This window comes from Martes martes, assembly GCF_963455335.1.
Source record: "Martes martes genome assembly, chromosome: 16".
In the NCBI taxonomy this organism is placed as follows: Eukaryota; Metazoa; Chordata; class Mammalia; order Carnivora; family Mustelidae; genus Martes; species Martes martes.
Window position 1 is genome coordinate 51,003,001 of NC_137904.1, and position 24,588 is coordinate 51,027,588.

Below are 24,588 nucleotides of genomic sequence, written 5' to 3' on the forward strand. Positions count from 1 at the left end.
CGCCATGAACAATGTTCTTTTTAAAAATTTTTATTTAGGGGCACCTGGGTGGCTCAGTGGGTTAAAGCCTCTGCCTTTGGCTCAGGTCATGATCCCAGTGTCCTGGGATCAAACCCCGCATCGGGCTCTCTGCTCAGCAGGGAGGCTGCTTCTGCCTCTCTCTCTGCCTGCCTCTCTGCCTACTTGTGATATCTGTCAAATAAATTTAAAAAAATCTTAAAAAAAATTTTTTTAAATTTAAACTCAGTTGGTAAAAATATAACATATTATTAGTTTCAGAGGTAGAGGTCAGTGATTCATCAGTCTTATATAACACCCAGTGCCCATTACATCAAGTGCCCTCCCCAATGTCCATCACCCAGTCACCCCATTCCTTCCACCCCCCTCCCCTCCAGCAACCCTCAGTTTGTTTCCTATGAGTAAGAGTCTCTTATGGTTTGTCTCCTTCTCTGATTTCGTCTTGTTTTATTTTTTCCTCTTTCCCCTATGATCCTCTCTTTTGTTTCTTAAATTCCACATATGAGTGAAATCATATGACAATTGTCTTTCTCTGATTGACTTAATTCGCTTAGCATAATACCCTCTAGCTCCATCCATGTCGTTGCAAATGTCAAGATTTCATTTTTGATGGCTAAGTAATATTCCATTGTGTATATATACACCACATCTTCTTTATCCATTCTGTGGATGGACATCTGGGCTCTTTCCATAGTTTAGCTATTGTGGACATCGTTGCTGTAACCATTGGGGTGCACATGCCCCTTCAGATCACTACATTTGTATCTTTGGGGTAAATACCTAGCAGTGCAATTGCTGGGTCATAGGGTAGCTCTATTTTCAAATTTTAGAGGAACCTCCATGCTGTTTTCCAGAGTGGCTGCACCAGCTTGCATTCCCACCGACAGTGTAGGAGGGTTCCCCTTTCTCTGCATCCTCGCCAACATCTGTCATTTCCTGACTTATTAATTTTAGCCATTCTGACTGGTGTGAGGTGGTATCTCATTGTGGTTTTGATTTGTATTTCCCCGATGCTGAGTGATGTTGAGCATTTTTTCACGTGTCTGTTGGCCATTTGGATGTTTCCTTTGGAGAAATGTCTACCATGAACAATATTCTTGATGTGAAGAGAAATTCTCTATTTATCTGAGACTACACATTATCCAAAGGCCATCTATTTCAAGGAATTCATTGGAAAAGTTCAAGGTAGTTCCCCATATCAAGTCATCCCAGCGAGCTCTGTATCGAAAGACCACACCAACCATTTCTAAACATCAACAAAATTTTGGAAATTATGAGAATGATTTGTTTAACAACTTGCATACAAACTTACATCACTAGTTAAGTAGCTTAGTTTATTTAGAGATAAAAGAGGGGGTGGTGAAGGGATATATTTCTAAATTTTTGATCTGTGCATTGAGTTATGTATTTCCATTACTCTGCTGGTTGTTAATTTTTTTTTCCTGTGTGTTTTGTTTTGTTTGGTTGTTAAATATTTTTAATACCTCTGCATACCTCATAGAGATTTTATAAGGATTAAATGAAATTATCAGTGTAAAGCTCTTAGACAACAGAAAGGAATATACTAACTTTACTTTAGTAAATGTGACAGGTCCATGGATAAACTTTTCCTTTTTCCATTTGAGACTTCACTCTTGATTTATTCTGTAACCCTAGACAAATTACTTTCCTTTCTGGGGCCCCTCTAAAGCACTCCTAGCAACCAGTATTTGCTAACAGCTGTAAGTAGCACTTCCTCTGTTTTCCTCTGCTATCTTTGTGTCCAAGCTGTGGTCTGCAAGTTTCCTGACCCAGCTGAGTTTCACATGGAGAAAATGCCCCTGACACATCAGCTTCTCTGAAGGTATCACCCCCTTCCCGGTTCGTCCTGGTCATGAAAGTTCCCAGGAATTAGCCTCACCACGCCCACCCCCACCCCCAGGCCAGGCAAGGATGCATGAGATGTTGGTGGGAAAGTGTCAAAACAGCAATGCCTGTAAAAACTTCGAAAGCCCTTTGGCAAAAATTCTGACATGAAGGATCATCCCACCAGAGATTAAACTTGTGAGGTTGTTTCCCTCCCTCTCTTTAGTGAGAGAAATGACCACCAGTCTCCCTAAATGGAAAATCACTGTCAGGCACTGAGGGTCGTGTTTTTTTGAAGAGTAGGTGCTGAAGGAGTAACTTTTACTGTCAGAAGAAAATAAAGGCCTTCCAGGCACTGAGAGATAACTCATGTTGGCTTGCAGATGGTGGTGGCCAGGCGGCAGACCCTGGCTTTGCTCGGTCCCCCGGTGATGGCCAGGTGTGGGACCTGGAATGACTGACCGCCACAGGATGGGACCTGGGGAGCCCAAGCAAGGAGCACCTAGAGTGACTGAACACAGGAGTTTGGGCAATGTCCCAGAAGAATGTGTACCTGGGCAGGGAACTGGCTTCCCCAAAGAGAGGGCACTTGTCCACAGGAAAGTACCAGACCTATAGGGCAGGCCCGATAGCGGCAACAGAAATCACTACCAAAGGGGCCCGGCCAGGTCACAACTCCATCCAGTTGGGAAGCCCCTCAATACTTCCCACTCCTCACCTCAGACCTGTGACACTGGAATCTAGGGTTTTACTCCCAAGTCCAGTTCATAGAGCCAGGAGAATTCTAGATCGAATCGAAGTGAGTCACAAGCCCCTTTGGGTTTGTGACTGTGAGACTGCTGGCCCTTCTTATAATTCAGAGGCCCAAGTTTTATCCCTAGGAAGTCTGGAGTGGGGCTCGGGGAATCAGCATGTAGCACAATCAGGCATTACTGATGTTTCATTTGTGTGGATCTACCCCAGACAGAATATTTGCTTTCCAAGACTAAACCAAACTTCCATCAAATCCTTTTGCCGTAGGCCGAATCCAGAGAGAGAGATCAGGTGGGTTTTTGCAAAGACGAAATCATAATCGTATTTTCCCTTCTTCTTCCCATTGTCCAGCATCCCAGGCAGCCAGAGTCAGGGCGACCCGCCACATCACTCTCTCTGTACAAGAACTCGTGGGGGGAACGCACGTTGGTCACACCAACCAGTCCTATTCTCTCAAGCTCGTCCCAGCAACTCCAATTTCTCTAACTTGGTCAAAAAAAGGAGGAAGTCCCTAAATGACTCAGAGTCCCCATGTGGGCAACACGCCTCCTTTGCCCTCCTTTCTGATTTCTTCTGAGAGAATGTGGAGATCTCTGAACAAACTGTTCTTTTGGGGCATTTTTTCTTCTCTGACATGTAAGGCTCATTCGCCATTCTGAAGCCTGCCTCTCCAAGCCAAAAACATGACGTGGAAAAAGAGTTTTCTCACGTTCCTTTTCTCTCTTTCAGTACAAAGAGCTTCCCTGGATTGTGACACCAGAAGAACAAACAGTAAGTTTCATTTACTTCCTTCTCTCTTTTACCAAAGCCTTTTTCACCGACATGGTGGGGATGGTCAGCGCGCTTTCAGCGCAACCGTTCAGGATCAAGTCTTTCTATGCCTTTAGATGAGCGACCAAAGAGTCAAGTCTTTGGTTTACAGTTTATAAAGTCTATGGTTTAAAATGAAGCCATGTGAGGCCAGGACTTGAAGCCTCTTTCCTGAGACTTAGAGATAAAATATTGAGTTTCTTTTTATAATGAAATATATTTTTTTAAGATTTATTTATTTTATTTTATTTATTTACTTTTTTTAAAGATTTTATTTATTTATTTGACATACAGAGATCACAAGCAGGCAGAGAGGCCGGGAGAGAAGCAGGCTCCCTGCTGAGCAGAGAGCCCAATGAGGGGCTTGATCCCAGGACCCTGGGATCATGACCTGAGCCGAAGGCAGAGGCTTTAACCCACTGAGCCACCCAGGCACCCCAAGATTTATTTATTTTAGAGAGAAAGTGTATGTGAACAGGGAGAGGGGCAGGAAGAGAGGGAGAGAAAGGATCTCAAGCAGACACCCTGCCCTGCTGAGCGCAGAGCCAGCCGCAAGGCTCCTTCCCAGGACCCCAAGATCCTGACCTGAGCCAAAATTGAGAGTAAGCAGCTTAACCAACTGAGCCATTCAGACGTTCTTGTTGCCTTTTTTTTTAATGTAGAAAATCATTTACATAATGATTGTAAAATAATTTAAGCAACAAAATAAAAATATATATTGGGAGGCAGTTTATTATCATAGAGCTAGACCGGCTAGAGTCATGGTCCTAACCCTGGTTCTTCTGTTTACCAGCAGGTAGCTTGGGTACATGAAGAAACACCGCTTAATCTCTTGACACTTAATCTCTTTCCTCTGTGATGTGGGGATAATAAAAGCACCTAACAGGGGTGGGGGACTTCTCATGAGGACTGAATGAGACAAGCCATGTCCCTCAGCAGAGCGCCTGGTGTATGGTGAACCATCAATAAATGCTAGGTCAGGTTATTTGGGGAGGAAAAAATGCCTTTTCTATGAAGTCCGAAGTACAATTTTTTTTTAAGATTTTATTTATTTATTTGACAGACAGAGATCACAAGTAGGCAGAGAGGCAGGCAGAGAGAGAGGTGGGTGGGCGGGGGGAGGGAGGGAAAGCAGACCCCCTGCTGAGCAGAGAGCCCGATGTGGGGCTCCATCCCAGGACCCTGAGATCATGACCTGAGCCGAAGGCAGAGGCTTTAACCCACTGAGCCACCCAGGCGCCCCGAAGTCCAATTTATCCAGTTAACTGACCCAGCCTAAGCCTATAAACAGACATAAGATCATCTAAACTTTTTCACAGAGGAAAAGCACTTGTCAGTTTTGTTTGACCCAAATACCAGGATATAATGAATGATCTCTACCACTGTTACTACATGGAATAGGAAAGTGCTGTTATGCCCTCCAGTTCTCTTCCACTTCCATGAGCTATCAACAGCCGTTCTCTAGTCGGTTCTAGAGTAAACAAACTCTTCCATAACTTGTCCTTTTTTTTTTTTTTAAGATAACAATAATCACAGACATCCTTGTAAGCAGTAGATGCAGACTCTGTTCCCTTTTTATAACAGCTGCATGGTGTTTCCTAATACGGCTCAGCCATGGTTCATGTAACCATCCCCCTTACTGACTGTAGCATTTTTTTCTTTGTAAGGTACACAACGCTACAATAAACGTCCTTGTAGGAAACATTTGCGGATGCATGAAAGGTTGAGAGCATCTCTGGAGGATAAAATCCTAGAGGGCACCTGGGTGTCTCAGTCGGTTAAGTGCCTGCCTCCAGCTCAGGTCCTGATCCCAGGGTCCTGGGATGGAGCCCTGAATCGGGCTCCCTGCTCGGCAAGAAGCCTACTTCTCTCTCTCCCACTCCCCCTGCTTGTGTTCCCTCTCTCGCTGTATCTCTTTTTGTCAAATAAATAAAATCTTTAAAAATAAACAAATAAATAGAAGACAGAAGAAACATATCAACTAATTACAGTGGGCCATTTTGTAACCAAAAACAACAACAGCAACAGACAACTAGGGAAATTCGAACACTAATTAGATGTTTGATGACATTTTATTTTATTTTTAAAGATTTTATTTATTTATATGAGAGAGAGAGAGAGAGCAGTACAGGAGCAGCAGCAAAGGGAGAGGGAGAAGCAGACTCCCCGAAGAGCAGGGAGCCCAATGTGGGGCTTGATCCCAAGACCCCAGGATCATGACCTGAACTGAAGGCAGATGCTTCACCAACTGAGCCACCCAGGTGCCCCGTGTGATGACATTTTAAAAACATTATTAATTTTTAGGTGTGATAATGGTACTGTTCTGTTGACCAAAAAAGCCTTATCTTTTAGAGATACAAGCCATCAACTACTATCTCTAAGTCAGCATAGCCAGGGTTAAGAGTGCGCTTCACTAAATTGTACATCTGAAACTAATATTACACTGTGTGTCAATTAACTTGAAATTAATTAGAAATAGGGAAAAAAAAGTCAGAGTGTCCTTTGAAGCTCTCAGGGGCAGAAGAGGTGGCAAGCGTCAGAGAGCTTGTCAAGGCCCCCCATGCGTCACTGGAAGGAGCTTCTGTAGGTGCGGACGCTTCCTCACACACGGGTCGGCCCTGCTATGCAGCAATTAAGTTTTCCAGGAACCAGTGTCTCTACAACCTTGACCCACAAGCAGTGACCAGATGACCATTCAGTTATTAAGGGACATTCACAAAGGCTTTTTGTCGTGTTATTCTGTTTTCCAGAATTCCATTCTCCAAGTTTGGACTCAGAAACGAAAGTGGTCACGAGGGGTCAAAATGTATCCCTCATCTGTTCCAGCCAGAACGAGTCACTACAGATCACCTATTTTTTGTTTCGGCGTGAGAAACACCTGAGAACCCATGCTGGAAAAGGTGAACCCATGATTTTTAACCTGAGCATCTCAGAAACCGATGAGCTGGGCCCTTACAAATGCAAAGCCCAAGTTTCTAACTGTTCAATGGTCAAATACAGTCACGAGTTCAACTTCACATTTGTGGGTAAGTAGAGCACTTGTTCCTGGGGGGCCCTGTGATTTGTGGGACTCTTTCCTGTTCTGCAGTGGGCTCTCTGCTCCCCTGCAACTATTCACTCAGGAGCCTGGAGAGTATGTCACTGAGATCTTTATTCTCTCTCTTTTTTAAAAATTTTTATAAAAGATTTTATTTATTTATTTGACAGACAGAGATCACAAGTAGGCAGAGAGGCAGGCAGAGAGAGAGGGGGCAGGGAAGCAGGCCCCCTGCTGAGTAGAGAGCCCTATGATACGGGGCTCCATCCCAGGACCCTGGGATCATGACCTGAGCCGAAGGCAGAGGCTTTAACCCACTGAGCCACCCAGGCGCCCCTGAGTTCTTTATTCTTAATAAGTCCATTTTACTTTCTCTTCTAAAGACTTTTAAAAAATGATTAATAGATTTATTTAAATAATAATACATAGAGTCATCATTGCCAGATTTCATATGAAACATTAAACGTCCATTCCAATTTTCCTTCCTGGATAAGTTTGTTTTTTTTTCTTTTTCCTCTCTCTGTCAGTTTTAAAAACATAATACCAGAAGAAGAGGGGCCCGATTTCAAACAGAGCTCCAACGAGTGAGGTCCTGGGAGGGGGTTTGAAATTGAGATAGATATTTGCTGATCGTACATAGGTCTACCAAATCAAGGCAGGATGTTCGTGGAGCCCTCTGTGGCTGGGGTTGTTGACTGAACCAAGTACTCCTGTTTAAGGGGATAGGATCATGACCAACCGCTCAGCTTGTGCCTTCCCGGCTTCCAGAGATAAGTCCTATTCAGCTGGGTGCAGGGTAGCAGGTAGTGGGGCCAAACACAATGGCTGGCACTTGAGGAACAACATCTTGGCAGCCCCACATACCTCTTCCAAAGACTTCTCCCTACTTCAGATAAGAGTAGCCTGATTGCCTTAGACAAAAAGTTTTACACGAACAATTTGGGAAATCGTTGAGATCTCTTCTAGATCCTTTACTCTAGGATTCCCATCATGTAGGCAAAAATTACTTTTTCCTCTGAAGATTCAAGGAGTTTTAGAATCAGTAGTGGACACTGCGGCAAGGGTCTTCAAAGTGCCAGACCTTTCCCACCTTCTCCCTTCTGCAGGGACCACCTACCAGGTGCCCCGTCAACCAGCACTCATCTTGCCTAACCACATCTTATTACGGCTATATTTTTCTCTCCCATCTTCCCACCCGAAGCCTCTCACAACCTAGCATTAATGGTCTCATTTTTAAAGGTGACCTTGATAGTGGATTCCTGGGAGATGAAGAGAGGGTTTCCAGCTAATATGTGTGCACTGTACCTGGAGGCTTTAAACACAGAAGCTCTGACTTACTGATCAAATCTTTGACTGATCCCTAGGTCTGTGTTCTTAGCATAGTGACCACTACCCACTTGGGGTTATTTACATTAATTAATTAACTAATTAATTAAAATTAAATGAAATAGAAACTTCAGTTCCTTAGTCTTACTAGTCACATTTCAAGTATTCAATAGCCACAGCCGGCCAGTAGCTGCTATTTTAGACAATGTAGACATAGAATATTTCCATCATTACAGAAAGTTCTATTGGGCACCACTGCTTTAGCTCAATGGTTCTTAGCTTTTTATGTTATAACCATCTTAACCATCATTGATAGGGGAACCTAGGTGGCTCAGTCAGTTAAACGCCTGCGTTTGGCTCAGGTCATAATCCCAGGGTCCTGGGATCAAGCCCCATGTCAGAATCCCTGCTCCACGGGGAGCCTGCTTCTCCCTCTGCCCCCTGCTTGTGCTCGCTCTCTCGATCTCTTAAATAAATAAATAAAATCTTAAAAAAAAAATCAGTGATAGTCGGGGTGACTGGGTGGCTCTGTCAGTTAAGCATCCGACTATCCCCCAGCTGATAATATCCTCTGGTGGTCAGTGTGGGCCACCCCAGGCTGGACGGGGCAGCCTGGTATTGCAGAAAGAGCAACGGGGTGAGCACCACGAGCTCCCCGTGCAACCTGAGACCTTCCCTTTGGCTACACCTTTGATATATCTCCAGTCCTCAATCCTTCAAATATGAGTTGAGAAGATAAGCAGTACAATCCTAACATTGGCTTTAACTCTGGGTGAGAGTCGCAGTCTACTGTGGACAGAATGGGGTGAGGAGAGAAGGCACTCATTGGCAGGGAAAGCATCTGAATGCCCTTCAAATCACTGAGGTTCGGTGTGAGAAAGGATGGCAAGACCCATCACTGGTGTAGGTTTCCTCTGTTTGAATAACGGGGGCCTACGCTCCTGCAAGGAATAGGCCCCGTTGTAGATGATTGATGAACTCAACGGCTGAAGCCATTAATTAATGATTAAAAAACCCCAAGTCTTCATTTGCTGAGCTTCTGTCCCACAGAGGTGTATAAAATCTCCCCACATCCTGCCTTCCAAGTAGATGCACACGTTTCCTGCAACTTGTTACAGCAGTTACCCTGTCCTGTAGAACGGTTTTGACAGATTATAAAACTGTTTCCTCTTCACTTAGATCAGATTAGTAGGTATCTATCGAGTGCTTAGCCTGTACAAGTAATTATGTTGGGCGTTGCTGGATTTTCAGTGATGCCTAAGACATGTTCTTGTCCCCAACCCAGCAGGGATTCAAATTCATTGATCGTTGGTTCACTCATCAAATATTAATGACATCCCAAATGGGCCAAGTCCTGGTTCTACATTCGTTTCTGCCTTGGCAGAGCTTACAGTCTAGTCGGGGAGACACAAAACCCAAGTACCCAGACAAATTCATAATCACAAACTTTGTTGATTGTTATGAAGGAAAAACAAACTGGCCCAGTGAAGGACAGAAGAAGCAGGGGATGGTGGGGCATTCTGCTTAGGGTAGTTAGGGAAAGCTTTTCAAAGGGGATGACATTTAAGTAGAGCCCTGAAGAATGAGAAGGATTTAGCTAGGTGAGGAAACAGGGAAAGAGGGCTCTAGTCAAGGGTCGATAGCCTGTGCGAGGGCTCCAACTTGGGAAAGAACTTGGCTGGTTGGGAAGGACCTGATAGGACGCTGGTATGGCTGAAGGTCAGATGAGGGGACTGTGTTCCCCGCTGAGACTGGAGAGGGAAGGGGCCAAGTTTGGCTGGGCCTGTGACCCAGTCATCCTCTTCAAAGCTAGATGAGGTGGGCAAGAGTAAAAGTTGGGGATGGTTGGGAGGCTCTTGCAGTCATCTAGGAGACAATGGTGAGGATGGATAGAGGTGGGTGGATTCAAGACGTATTTTGGAGGAAGAAAGAGCGGGATTTGTTAGATGATCAGATTTCGATTCAAAGGTCGTGAAGGTGAGGAAGGAATCAAGAATGACTTCCAGATATCTAATGTGATCAGCTGATGAGGAATGGTGGATTTATTGAGATGGGGAAAATTGGAGGAATCGGGAGTTGGGGAAAATGGAAAGTTGTTTAATGGGTATAAAGTTTTGGGTATGCCAGATGTGTAAGTTCTCCAGATCTTGCTGTACAACATTGTACTTACAGTTAATAATACTGTATTGAGCACTTAAAAATTTAAGAAAACAGATCTCATGTTTACTCTTCTTACCATGATAAAATAAGTGAATGGCTGGGTGGATGGATGGATGGATGAATGAATATGTAAATAAAAACATTTCTTGAACAATGGGGTTTTAGTATATGTTTATCTACCTATTGATTATTCAATAATTAGTAGAGTATCTAGTGTTCGGTTTCAAACAGGTTCTATTTGAGGGGACCATGAGACATCCCGGTGGATCATATAATGAGGATGGGAGGCAGAAGAGGAAGCGCATCAGTTTGGAGGATTTAGGAAAGGTCTTACGGGAAAGGTGGCAGCTGAATGAGTCTTAAAAGGGATCCTTGAAATTTGTAAAAATATAGCTGGTTTAGTGACAAGTAGGTACTCCCTTACTCTGATCACTGTGACGCTGTGATGCCCTTTACCAGTCTTTATACAGACTCTCAGGGAAGTGTACATTTTCCCAATCGCTTGAGATACCAATCCTTGGTCTCGTTTGGATCATCCCATCTGAGAGAGGAGTCTGTGCTCTCTGTCTCTTCGTGAATGTTTCACCTGCCCCTTCCTGAAAATTACAGGGTGTAGTTCCATTGGAAGAATGTCCTGTTGGTGCTATTCCCCAGGTTGCTTTCCAAGGCCACCATTATTATTCCCAAAGTCGTTCTTGGAGGCCACTGTTCCAGGTGCTGCTCTGTCAAGGATGTTCCCCCAAGGATTCCTGCTCAGGGGTGGGAGAGTAGAGTAAGGAGACTCTAAACTATTTTCTATGATTTTACTCGCACTTTGGTCCCTGTATTTCACTGTTTCTGTTTAAACTGATACTGTTTAAAGAAAGAATCTGCTGGGGAGTTGGTCCAAGCCAACCGGATCCACTGTTTACTAGCTGAGGGACCCTGGGCAAGCTTCTTAACCTCTCTGAATCACAGTTTGCTCATCTGTGGAATGGGCATGAAACTATCTTCCTTGTAGTACTATTGTGAAGTGAAATAAGGTAATATGAATAGAAAGCCTGGCACATGAGGGATACTCAACAATTTTCCTTCCTTTCCTATAATTCTGCTTTATTAATGAATCAGTTCTTTTTTTATTTGAGAGAGAGTGAGTGAAAGGGTGAGGATGAGCGGGGGAGCGGAGAGGGAGAAGCAGTCTCCCCACTGAGCAGGAAGCCCACAAGGGGCTCAATCCCAGGACCCCAGGATCAGGACCTGAGCCAAAGACAGGCGCATAACCAACTGAGCCACCCAGGCCCCCTATTAATGAATTATAAAATAAATAATATAGCTGGATTCTCCCACAAAATAGGGTATGACCTGACAGAATCTAGCAGACCCACGTACTTCCTGTTGAAAAGTTCCCTTGAATCTATTTATCAGGATTACTTCCTGTTTGTGGGAGGAAGTAGAAGATAATTGTACAGCTGAATTCTATAAACAAAAATATAGTTAGAAAAGATGATATTTTTAGATTTCTTTGATTAAAAAAAAAACCCACTGTAGTCTTATAAAGATTAGGAATAAAAGCACCTCCGAACTTCACACTTGGAACTAGATCTTTGACAAAATTATACTCATTCTCAACAATGAACAGAGTGTGACTTCTGATGAAAGGCAAGTTTGTGCTCTGATTCCTCAAAGCATAGAGACACCCTCCACCCTCTGGCATTCTCAGCACCTGGCTTGTGCCGCACTGAGTGGAGCTAACCACACACCATCGGTCTTTCTCAAGAGGCTGCCAGCTTCTTGATGTCTCAAGACAGGTCTCATTCATCTTTGGGTCCACGGTTGGGAATAGAGTAGGGGTTTGATCCATGTTTGTGGACTGAGTGAGTGAATCCAATCTGCTTATCATATTAACACAAACGTTCATTTTTCTAGACCCAGTGATCACACCAGTGTTGAACATTCATGTCGTTAACATAGAAACAGACCAACATTTAATACTATGTTGTATCTCATTCAATGGCTCTTTGCCCATCAGTTATACTTTCTTTGAGAAAGATATTGCCATATCACCACCTATATCCAAGCATGTAAGGGAGCCTGCTGAATTCAACATAACCAAGAACAATGCAGGAGAAAGGGAAGAATATAGGTGCAAAGCTAAAAACAAGTTGCCTGACCATGAAAGATACAGTCAGCCGGTCTCCATCAATCCCCCCCCAGGTAAGGGCTACCTGAGCTCCTTCCACAGGCTTTGGATTTGCTTCCAGAAACTACAGCTTCTCCTCTGCCCACCCACTTCCCACGTTGGCCATCTGCATCCAAATGCCTTTCCTTTGGGAAGTTCCACACAAACCCTGATGGGGTTTCTTTCTGCCAATAAAAGGAAGAAGACAAGCCTAGAAGCTAAGTCAGGAAGTGACCTTGTAGGGAGACTTTCTAACTTGACCCTTGTTCCTGCCTTGATCTCCCACTGCCCAGTTCTAAGCAATCACATCAGAATCTGCATCTCAGAGCTGCTGGGTTTTGATTCTCCCTTGCTTTCCCATTGACCTCTAACACCTGCGCCCACCTGCTTGGCTGTTTACTGCCCACTGCCAAGGATTGGTGAGTGTAGACCTCCAGGACCCCCCCTGGGGGTGAGAAGGGCTCCTGTGCCAATGCTGTTTTGGAGGGCACTGTTCTAGTGCTTGGGGACCGTGCATCTTTCCATTGGCTGAGGAGTTCAGGGGGAAACATGAGAATGTCCCCGCCTGGAGCCTATATCCCCACTTTCCTAAACCATATCCTGAGCACCTGGACCTGAATTCCCTACCCAATCAGGTCAGAACCCACCTTCCAGGGCCTACACATGTCTCATTCTCAGCTCATCCTCCCAAGGCTGTACCACAGAAAGGAACTGAGCATCCCCGGCCCCGAGTGAAGGGGGCTGTTTGTGGGGGCATGGACAACGTTTGTACCCGCAGGCTGGAGGGTCCGTGTGCACACGAGACCCTTTAGGGTGCGGGTCAGAGCCTGAGTGGAAAGGTGGCCAGGGCTGGGGCTGGGACTGAGGCTGGCTTTCTCCATGCTGCCATGTTCTGGTGCAGGACTCTGAGGAGTTTGAGAATTCGAGATTCAAACCTGCCTTTCCAGGTCTTTACGAAGGGACACTCGTTGAGGTAGGAGAAGGATAGAATGAAAAAGAGGTTAGCTAAGGCAGTAAAGCATGCTGGGCTGTGAACACTTCACCAGCCTCATCCTCCGAACAGAGCCCACCCCCTGGTGGTCAGTAAGTTCTAACAAATGAGGCAGCCTGTAGGACTCGGGCCCCAGAATCGGGCTTTTGCCTAAAGTCATAGCCCTTCCATTTACTAGCTGTGTGACCACAGGAAAATCATTTAAGCCCTCTGAGCCTTACTTTTCTCATTTGTAAAATGGGAGTGATAACAATGAGATAAATAAGGCAATGCATGTAAAGTGCTTAACACAGTGTCTGGGGTGTGGTTAATAATGAATGGTAGCTGTTTAGGGGACATAAATCATGCCAAGGTGACTAAGGGCTTTGCCCAATAAATGACCAGGCTCTTCTGAGTCTTATGATCCTAACAATGCTGCCAGGAATCCATCTGTTAAATGCTGTGTTGTTTTTCTCTTCCTTGTATGACCCCGTGTGGAAGATGTACTTGGTCATGACTTCCAGAACTTCACTAACAAGTTAACTCTCAAGAGTGGCAGGTGTCCATAGCAGTCTGGGGACTGGGGTGCACCGTACATTAGTTAGCTTGGGAGACAGTGGTGACTGCCTTTTCCAGAACATTCCAACAGTTCAACGTCATTGGAAAAGAAAGCTGGGTGGTGACCACTGAATGCTGTCTTCTTCCAGGTGGAGACAGCTGTCGTTTCTGCCTGCAGCTACTGCTTCCGGGGTTATTGCTGGTGTTAATTGTAATAATCTCAATTCTGGCATTTTGGATACTACCAAAGTACAAAGCAAGTAAGTTCTTCAGTGGCCTTTGCTTTGTTTGCTATGGGAGTTGGGTACAGATACAGAAAGCAGAAGAGAAGGTGAAGAAGAGGATGGGAAAAGGGAAATACAAAATGGGATATGAGGGAAACGAAGAGAAAAGGAAAAGATGCAAAAGGCGAAGTTAAATGAAGCCAACTTCCTGCATGGCTTACACCTAGGCTCGTTCTCATTTCTCTAGTGAAAGCCCTTCTTGTTTTGATGGCTTGGAGGTATGTGACCTGTACGGTCACACAAGGCCCCCGCACTGAGAAGAGCCCTACACTGGGTTTTGTGCTCTGTTGTCACTGTCTTCCAAATCTGAATACTTTTTTTTTTACTCTCTTTAAGATTATTTTTTAATTTGTAAAATACACATACCAATATAATTCGCCCTCTTGACCACTTGACCTCTTGACCACTGTCAAGTATACAGCTCAATGACATTGGGTGTGTCGTTGCCGTGCAACTATCATCACCACCCACGCACGGACCTTTTCTTATCTTGCAAAACTGAAACTCTGTCCCCATTACACCCTCCCCCATCAATCCCCCCACCCCCTTGCCCCTGCCAACCACTACTCTCCTTTCTGTCTCTATGAATTTGGCTACTCGGGGGACCTTGATGATGGACTCCTACGGCATCTCCCCTTCTGTGACTGGCTCATCTCACTCAGCAGAATGTCCTCGAGATTCATCCACGTTGGGCATGTGTCAGGATCTCCTCCATTTCTAGAGCTGAAGGATCTTCTGCTACAGACAGACCCATAGATACATGTGAGGATATACACTAAGCTTATCTGCTCATCTGGCAATACGCCCTTGGCTGGCTTCCACCTTTTGGCTACAGCAAATACTGCTGTCACGAACATGGGTGCACAGATCTTCATAATTTTCTTTTTTTTTTTTTTTAAGATTTTATTTATTTATTTGACAGAGATCACAAGTAGGCAGAGAAGCAGGCAGAGAGAGAGGAGGAAGCAGGCTCCCTGCGGAGCAGAGAGCCCGATGCAGGGCTCGATCCCAGGACGCTGAGATCATGACCTGAGCCGAAGACAGAGGCTTTAACCCACTGAGCCACCCAGGCGCCCTAGATCTTCATAATTTTCTAACAAGAGGCCCCGCCTGTTTGCTGTGCACTCGGCCCTGCAAACGAGGTAGTGGGTTCTGAGTGCCAGCTCCGTAAAGGCTAGAGCCTTGCCTTATACTTGTCAGTGTGCTGGCTGGCTCTGCCCCTCCGAGGAAGCTCAGTCAATGAAGACCACCAAGAGTGCCATTGCCCTCTGCCTACCTTCAGGGCTGCATCAGGCCTTACTTAGTCACTGCTCTTCGCTCTTCAAACTCCTAAGATCACCTCTACTTAAGATTTCAAAATGGCCTTTTCACTTGGCATGCAAGTGTGGAGGAATATCAAGATATGCATACACAACAGTGTGTCTCAGCACCAGCCCCCAGCACTGAGCACCAGCCTCCTTCACTTGCCTGAGCCTCAGCGTTCTGACCTGTAGAATGGGCAGATACTGTCCTAGCTAGGGAGAGAACCAAGTGATACTCTTGAACTTCCTGTGCCTCCCCCGGGGCTTCCTCTGAAGAGTTACCATTCAGAGAAGTCAGGAACTCAGTTGATGCAAGACTGGAAAAGAGATGTCAAAATGTATATATCTTACACATTTTTTTAAAAACCTGTCTTCCCTCCTTACAAAAAGTCTTGCAAAAGTAGAATTAGTATTCTTGATTACTGGCCAGGGCTGAATAGAACTCAGCTGGGTAATTTACTGTCCTTTGCAGATATTACAAAGCTTTTTACAGACTCTTCTTTTCAGTGAAGGAAAGAAAATGTGTCTCTGGCCACCTCAAGTGTAATCTGATAAACAAAGGATGTTCCTCCCAGACCCAGAAAAATAAATCAGAAGGGCTTCTGGCTTGGAGAAGCGGGTGCTATGGATTCCTTGCTGAGTCCATGGTTTTACTTCAATGGACAACAGGCAGGGCATCTGCGGAGGGTACTCTTTGTTTCAGAACTTTGGGGGGGATTCCACTCCTTGGCAGAGGAAATGAGAAAAAAGTGGTTGAATCGGTTTAATTTAATGAGTCTACATAAACGATTCCATTTATGTAGGAAAAGCTATGAGAGATAAGACACCTGGAAACTATAGAAATACGGCCACGGAAGTTGGAATATATGCAAATATCTGTGAAAATCAAGCAGGTAAGAGAACTTGGTTGTGTATTTTGATTGGTGTGGTTGGTTGGTGTCAGGTTTTTGTCTCTTTATTTATTTTTTAAGGTTGTACCGACACATGGGTAAAAAAAAGAAAAGGAAGAAAAGGAGTCAGAATACGATGTCTTCCTCCCACCCCTGATATCCAGTCCCACGTTACAGGGGCAACAACCAGCTTTTTAAAATTCTCGCACAGGGGCACCTGGGTGGCTCAGTTGGTTAAGCGACTGCCTTCAGCTCGGGTCATGATCCTGGAGTCCCGGGATCTAGTCCCGCATCGGGCTCCCAGCTCCACGGGGAGTCTGCTTTTCTCTCTGACCTTCTCCTCACTCATACTCTCACTGTCTCTCTCTCAAATAAATAAATAAAATATTAAAGAAAAATTTAAAAAAAAATAAAATCCTCGCACAGATCGTCTGTGTGGAGACTAGCATCTGCACAAAGGGTAGCAGGTCACAGATACGCCATTCCACACCTCGATTTTTTTTACTTAACAACGTATCTCGGAGATTTTTAATGTCCGTTGGAATGATCACGCTGTGTTCCAGAGCCTCTTAGGCTCCCCTCTTAAGGCAGGCATCATTCGCTCCTTTACGGTTAAACAGACTTAGGGCCTTGACAACAATGAGAACAAACTCAGCCAGTATTGACTAAGGGCCGGCCCTGTTACCGGCATGGTGCCAAGCAATTTACCTGCCCTGTCCTACGCAAACACCACTAACTCTCAATTTATGTTGTTCCCATTTTACAGGTAAGGAATCTGTGCCAGGCTTGGAACCAAGGCAGTGTGTCCCCACAGCCCAAGATGGTAAGTGTGCTCTGTGAAGTCCAGAGGCTGCACGCCAGATCGAGGGGAACTGGCTAAACCACTGCCCTCAAGTGATCAGAGATTCAGATTATGGGCCCAGTAATTCTGTTTCTTGTCTTTTGCCCAGGAACCCGACACTCCCAGGAGATACAATATGCTACCCCTGTGTTCCAGGAGGGGGCACCAGGAGTTCATGGTGAGCCACACTTAGGGATAAGAGGATCCGATCAAAATGAGACCACGGACCCTGTAATGCCACCCTACTCTGGGGCTTTAGAAGCCTGAGGATGGGGTAGATGGAGGCAACATGCCCTCCCCAGGGAGCCAATAACAACCAATACCACAGCTCCTAACAAACCTCACCAGGAGATGGGGGAGGGCTGGAGGGAAGGATGTGACACTGAGAGTATTGTATTTAAAAAATCCAGAGAGGAGGAAGCAGAGGTACTTCGAAACCATTTTCAAGAATAAATTATTAGGGCGCCTGGGTGCCCCAGTTAAGCATCTGCCTTCGGCTCAGGTCATGATCCCAGAGTCTTGGGATCAAGTCCTGCATTGGGTTCCCTGTTCAGCAAGGAGTCTGCTTCTTCCTCTCCCTCAGCCTCTCCCCGCTGCTCATGCTCTCTCTTGCTTGCTCTAATAAATAAAAATCTTTTTAAAAAATGATCTTTCAAAAAAAAAAGAATAAATTATTCTTATATAGTCTAGGAAAAAAGAAGCAGTTAATACATGGTTCTTTCAGACTACCCAGCTACTAAAATGAGGTTTTTTGGAGGGGGGTTGGTTTTTAGAGTCTCTATGGATATATATCCTAATTTTACTGAATTATTTTCTCTCTTATATTTCAGAAGCCCGTAATGATTGTAAAACTGAATATATCTATTCTGAACTCATCTTCTGAAATTTAAAGATACAAGCTACATCTCAGAGTAAGTTCCTTTTTATAAAGCTGATTTACATGAAGAAAAAGCAAATGTGATTGATACTTAAAAATATCTCACTGGCGACCTAAAGTGAATTACTGTTTTTCATGGTTGAACACTATCCCTTTGGCCTATTTGGGTACATTCAATCCTGTCATCAGACAAGTTTTGTCAGGTGGGATCCTGACTGGTGACAGTTTTTATAATGCTTCTGCCATTTTTAGGCATGGACCAAAGGTTCAGAAGAAAAAAACCATGTCTAAAGTCTAAAACAAAAAATAGTGACCTTGAAAATGTGTCCGAAGAAAAGAGTCCCTGTGGTTACTGCGAGAGGAAAGCAAGATTATTCACCAAGTACCCATTTATTATCCATTGTTGTTTCAATTTGCTTTCAGATTTTGGAAGCCTGCAAAAATATTTATATTGATTTTCATGGATGTTCTCAGTCCTCAAGATTTAGCCAATGTCAAAGGTGTGCCTTTATGGGCTGCGTTTCTCATCGGTGTTCTGTAGAGAGAATACTGTTCTGTGGGAGATAGGAAAATGGATTACTTGGACTGTCTTAACAAATCACCACAAACTGGTGGCTTAAGACAACAGAGATCTATTTTCTCATAGTTCTGGAGGCCAGAAATCCGAAATCAAGATGTCAGCAGAGCTGTGCTCCCTCTGAAGACTGTAGGGGAGAATCCTTGCTTGTCTCTTTCAGTTTCTTTCTTGGTGTTCTCTGGCTTGTGGCAACATCTCTCCAATCTCTGCCTCTGTCTTCATATGGCCTTCTCTTCCTTTGCCTTTCTCGTATAAGGACATTGGTCATTGGATTTAGGACCCCCCAGGATGACCTCATCTTAAGATCCTTAATTATATCTACAAAGACCTTTGTTGTTGTTGTTGTTGTTTTAAGATTTTATTTACTTATTTGAGAGAGAGAGAGAGAGAAGGAAGAAGCAGAGGAGGAGGGAGAGGCACAAGAAGACTCCATATGCTGAGCATGGAGCCTGACACAGGGCTTGATTCCAGCACCCCGAGATTGACCTGAGCCAAAACCAAGAGTCAGATGCCCAACCAACTGAGCCACCCAGTACCTCTTCTATCTTTCTTTCTTTCTCTTTCTGTCGGTCTGCCTTCCTTCCTTCCTTTCTTTCTTTCTGATTTATTTATGAGAGAGAGAGAGAGAGAGAGAGAGAGAACGTGAGCAAGCTGGGGAACGGGCAGAGGGAGAGAGAGAGAGTCCTCAAGCAGCCTCCCCACTGAATACAGAGCCTGACACAGGGCTCGATCCCAGGACCCTGAGATCATGACCTGAGCTGAAATCAAGAGTCAGCCATTTAATCAACTGAGCCACGTCGGTGCCCCTGTGAAGACCATTTTTTAAAAAATAAGGTGATGCTCAGGTTGCAGGAGTTGGGATGTGCACTAATCCTTTTGGAGAGCCATGATTCAGACCACTACAGGGGTGGGTCAAGATGATATCTGGTTTAAATCTCTCATTCTAGGCATTATTAGTAAAGCCCAATAAAGCCAAGAGGCATTTGTAGGGTTTTAGACGAACAAAACAACTTGACCAAAATTTTTTTTTTATTTAAAGATTTTATTTATTTCTTTGACAGAGAGAGAATGAGAGCACAAGCAGGGGGAGTAGCAGACAGAGGGAGAAGGAGAAGCAGGCTCCCCGCAGAGTGGGGGAGCCCGATGTGGGACTCGATCCCAGGACCCGGGGATCATCACCTGAGACGAAGGCAGTTGCTTAACCAACTGAGCCACCCAGGTGCCCCGACCAAAATTTTTCTGCTCTGCTCTTCTTCTGGGGGTTGTTTGAATCCCAGCCTTAATTGTTCCCAACAGTGGACCTCTGACTAGAAAAATCATAGCTACTAGTTATTAGTCACTAACTGTCTAGCATCCTACAAGGGTGATATTACTGGTTTGTTTTTACAGGTAAGGAAACAGACTCATATAGGGTAAGTGATTTTACAAGGTCACTCTTAGCTTAGTAGTGGTTGAACTGGGAGTTAAATCCTAGCAAAGATCAGCAGAAGCAGTGGTCAGGGGAATGCCTCTCCAGGGTGGGAAGGGATGCTGTGCACACAAGTCCAGATTAAGTTGAGGATTTTGTTGCCCTAAAGCAGCATTCATGAGCATAATTTCTGCCCTTCCTATGTTGACATTTTTATTTGGGGAGAAATCAATGTGTCATAGAGGCTAAGAAAGTAAGTGTTCCTGAGTCAGACAGACTGAGCATAATTCAGGCTCAGTCGTGTCTTAACTGTGTGACTTTGGATAAGTTATGGGCTTCAGTTTTATTCACTTGGGGGGACAGAGAAAGGGAGGGGGCAAATAAGACCCACATTATGGAGCTGCTATGAGAATTAATTCAGGTAATGCATGTAAAGGGCTTGGAACAGGGCCAGGCATTTGATAACTCAAAAAAAAAAAGTTAGCTATTTGAGGTATGATGCTTACTTGGAGTCCTACTAACTGGCTGCTCCCCTTAGAAATCTTTAAGTCTTTGAGGCCTTAAACTTGGTAACTTGGTCACCATTGGTTGCTGTTGTGTCTTGAGCTCCCTCCAGAAACAGAGCATGAGACAAGGACTTGGATACAGGTGGCCTCTATGGCAGGTGACCTCAGACAGCAGGACAGAGAGACAGAGGAGGAAATGTCAACACTGGGGTGGGGAGGGGCTAGCAAGCTCCAGACCATAATGGTAATTGGATTTGATCCAGTTAAGATCTTCTGAAGTTTTGAAGTCTGGATTGCCTCTGGGTTTCACAGCATGCCCTGAATCAACAGTCTCTCATTTTCTCCTTGCAAAGCTTTTAAAGCAGTTAGTAGAAGCCAACCAACAACACAATCCATATAATTACCATTGCCCGTGCCTTTCAAGTGCTAAAAGCACTGCATAGCCTAGTGCTTCACTTTCTACCTCTGCCTCCTTCCCCACTGCAGAGGAAGGTCTTAATGACTGTACAGTAATTGTGAAGCTATGGTGTGTAAGGATTATCACCACCCTCCTTATCAACCCCTTACAACATCGCCTGTTGCTATCCATCCAAGGACTAATTTCATCTCCCAGGGCTGCTTTCTAGGGCCTTCTGACACCCTGTCTTTTCCTGGACTGGCCCTGAAAGTAGAGCCTGAGATAAGGATTCTAATTTATCTGAGAGGTGATCCGAGGGAACAAACATTAAGGGACCGGAGAAAAAGCGAGTACCAGGGTGTACTGTTGAGTTGGGCACTTCTACGGACACCTGGGGCTTGATTCCACTGGAACCTTCTGAGGAACAAGAAAATGTCCCTCAGAACTGTCTGCTTGAGGACCGTTGGCTTCCCTCCCTGACTGGCAGAGGGTTGTCCGAGGAGGTGATGCCTCCCCCACTTCGATGCTGTGCATGTGGACATTCCAAGGGGGCTTCCACTGGCATCTCACCCAGGGCGCTGCAAAGCACCAGGGCAGAAAATGCGGGCACATGTTGTCCACTTGAAGCAAGACACTGTCGACACAAAGTGAATGGAGTCTCAGTGGCAGCTGGAATCAGAGGTGAGGCCCAGGGCGTGTGACGTAAGACATAGGAGTGATGGGTACGCCATCTCCCAAGAATTCCTGTCACAACAATAACTGCCACATGTGGCACACGTACCAGGGCGCAGGTGCTGTGAAGGGCTTTGTCTGCTAAGGCTCATGCAGTCCTCACGACTCCCTCCTCGCTCAGCTGCGACTTCCCCTGGCTTCTCTCTCTACCTGATCCCCCCCGCACAGATGTTCAGGCTTTCAGACTGAATTGTTCAGGAAGAGAAGAGGAAAAGGAAAGGGAAACGGTCGACTGAGTTTTCATCTCAATAGCTACATTGTCATGTCTATTTCAGCTTCACTTTGGGTCTTTTTCAAATCCATAGGTTCTTGACATTTTTTTTGTTGTTGTGAAATAGAGCACACATTATAAGTAAATGCATTAAAATAGACATGTACAGGTTGGTAAGTTACACCGAGTGAACACTGCCAACGGCCCAGACGCCCTCTGCGTGCCTCTCCCCACTCACAAACGCACCTTCCCGCCTTCACTACTCATTTAGGGGAATCAATGCTTTGCTTTGCTTTATAGTTTCACCACCAAGTACGCATTCCTGAACACCGTCTTTAGTTTTGCCTGTTTTTGAATTTCATATAAATGGAATCATATAGCATTTATTCTTGTGTCGGGTTTCTTTTGCTCAACATTATATTTGCGAGATTTATCCCTGTTGGTACATGTAGTTGTAATTACATCTTCTATTACTAAATAGTATTCCACTGTTTGAATATACCATAATTTATCCATTCTACAACTCACAGCCGTTTGCACTGTAGAAACTTTAGGGCTATTACAGTTATGCTGCTATGACCGCTCTTATGCTATGAACATGTCTGCTGCTTCCCAAGTGCATGCAATTATGCTGAATATGTGTAGGGATACAATGACAGGGTCATGGGGTTGATCCCCAATCTAAGTAGACGATGCCATAATATTGTCCCAAGAGGTCCTATCCCCTCTTCATTCCCTTGAGCAGTGAGTTTCCATCCCCCTACATTCTCTCTCAACACTGGCACTGTCTTTTTTTTTTCTTTCAAAGATTTTATTTATTTCTTGGACAGACAGAGATCACAAGTAGGCAGAGAGGCAGACAGAGAGAGAGGAGGAAGCAGGCTTTCCACGGAGCAGAGAGCCCGATGTGGGGCTCGATCCCAGGACCCCGGGACCTTGACCTGAGCCGAAGGCAGAGGCTTTAACCCACTGAGCCACCCAGGCGCCCCATGGCACTGTCATTTTAATGTAACCATTCTTGTGGGCACATAGGGATATCTCATTGTGATTTCAATTTGCATTTCCCTGAGACTAATAAGGTTGAACACATTTTCCTACATTTGTAGATCATTTGGATTTCTTTTTTAATGAAATACCTGTTTGAGGCTCTCTGCCTGTTTTTCTAGGAGGTGTTTTGACTTTTTATTTATTAATAGTTGTTCTTGTACTCCAATACTTAACTTTTTACTGTCTTGATGTTGCCTTCTGATGAGAAGTAGTTTTAATTTTAAGAACTTAATTTGTCTACCTCTTCCTTTCTGGTGTTTTTTTGGCTGTATGTGTGTCCAGGTGAAGAAATATTTCCTCAACCTGAGGTCATATAAGTATTATCCTATATTACTATGTGCTAAAGATTTTTCTCATTCACTTTTGTATTTTGGTTTACAATCACCCAGAATCATTTGTGTGTGGGGTATGAAACGAGCATCCTATCTCTCCCCACTCCCATGCATGAACATCACCAACTCTAGCACTCTCTACTGAAAAGCTGTTCTTTCCCCCACTAAACTGCTATATCATCTTTGTTACAAATCAAATGTCCATATACATGTGGGTTTCCTTCTGGGCTTTAGATTCTCTTTCATTGTTCTACTTCTCTCTTTTGTGTCAGTACCATACTTGTTTTAATAAGTTTTGATAACTGGGAAAGCAGATTTTCCAATCTTGTTCTTTTAAAGAATGTTTTAGCTATTCTTGACCTTTCGTATTTCCATTTGAATTTTAGAGGCAGCTTAAAAAAAAAAAAAGAGTTAGCTTGTTATTTTCTTAAAGAAAGAAAGAAAGAAAAAACCCTGAACATGATAAGGATATCAGTTGATTGATATTGCGCTGAACTTATAGATCAATTTGGGGAGTATTAACATTTTTAGGACAGTGAGTGTTCCAAACAACAAATATCTCACTGTCTGTGTCTTCTTTGATTCTCTCAAGAGTGTTTTGTTATGGGGCGCCTGGGTGGCTCAGGGGGTTAAGCCTCTGCCTTCAGCTCAGGTCATGATCTCAGGGTCCTGGGATTGAGCCCCACATCGGGCTCTCTCCTCCGCAGGGAGCCTGCTTCCCTCTCTCTGCCTGCCTCTCTGCCTACTTGTGATTTCTTTCTGTCAAATAAATAAATAAAATCTTTAAAAAAAAAAAGAGTGTCTTGTTATTTCCTGCATGCACATCTTACACATTTTTTGTTAGATTTATTCCTAGGTCCTTGATAATTTGATGCTATGATAAGTTGTGTTTTTATTTCATGTTGTTGATATACAGAAACAAAATCAATATTATTGTGTTTGATTTTATATCCCTTAGCAACCTTGCTAACCTCTCTCTTCAACTTCAATAATTTATCTGAAGATTTTCTTACAATCTGGAGACCAGAGGGCTACCACTGCTACTGTTAGCATTGTCGCCTCTGCCACCAGAAACCAGAGGCCAGACACAGAACGTGGAACTCTGCCAAGGAAGACACCTGCTTTTCAGCAACCATCACCACCTCCCTTTTACTTTCCAGATCCCGTGCACGCATATCTAACTGGAAGATATTCACTACCATACATTCCTCAGCAGTAAGGGAATTGTAATGTTTTTAGGTTTCCAATCCCACCATATAGACAGAGGGTTATGATGAGGTTTAAGAGAGCCACTCAAAATATCTTCTACATGAGCCAAAATTTCAGTTGAGAGTGAGTGTGAAATAAAAACATTTTAGGACAAAGACGGAGAAAGAGGTTTTTCCAATTGCATTCTCACTGAAAGAACTACACGATGTACTGAGAGAAGAAAAGTGAACTACAGATAAAGAGTGTAGGATTCAAGAAGCATATAGAAAACATAAATGACACAAGGCGGGGGAGAGGAAGAGGAATGTGTCCATAAGGTTTGGAAACATTATAAAACTAAC

General features: G+C 44.3%; 1 protein-coding gene across 1 annotated transcript; it reads left to right on the plus strand.

The window, feature by feature from the left end:
- Nucleotides 1–3,299: 3,299 nt before the first annotated feature.
- MILR1 (mast cell immunoglobulin like receptor 1) lies at nucleotides 3,300–17,218 on the plus strand (the record flags this gene model as incomplete). Its single annotated transcript, XM_080826671.1, has 7 exons — nucleotides 3,300–3,387; nucleotides 6,177–6,452; nucleotides 11,855–12,142; nucleotides 13,785–13,895; nucleotides 16,024–16,113; nucleotides 16,877–16,933; nucleotides 17,061–17,218. The coding sequence occupies 7 exons, from the start codon at nucleotides 3,300–3,302 to the stop codon at nucleotides 17,216–17,218; spliced, it is 1,068 nt and encodes a 355-aa protein (XP_080682797.1).
- Nucleotides 17,219–24,588: the final 7,370 nt, after the last annotated feature.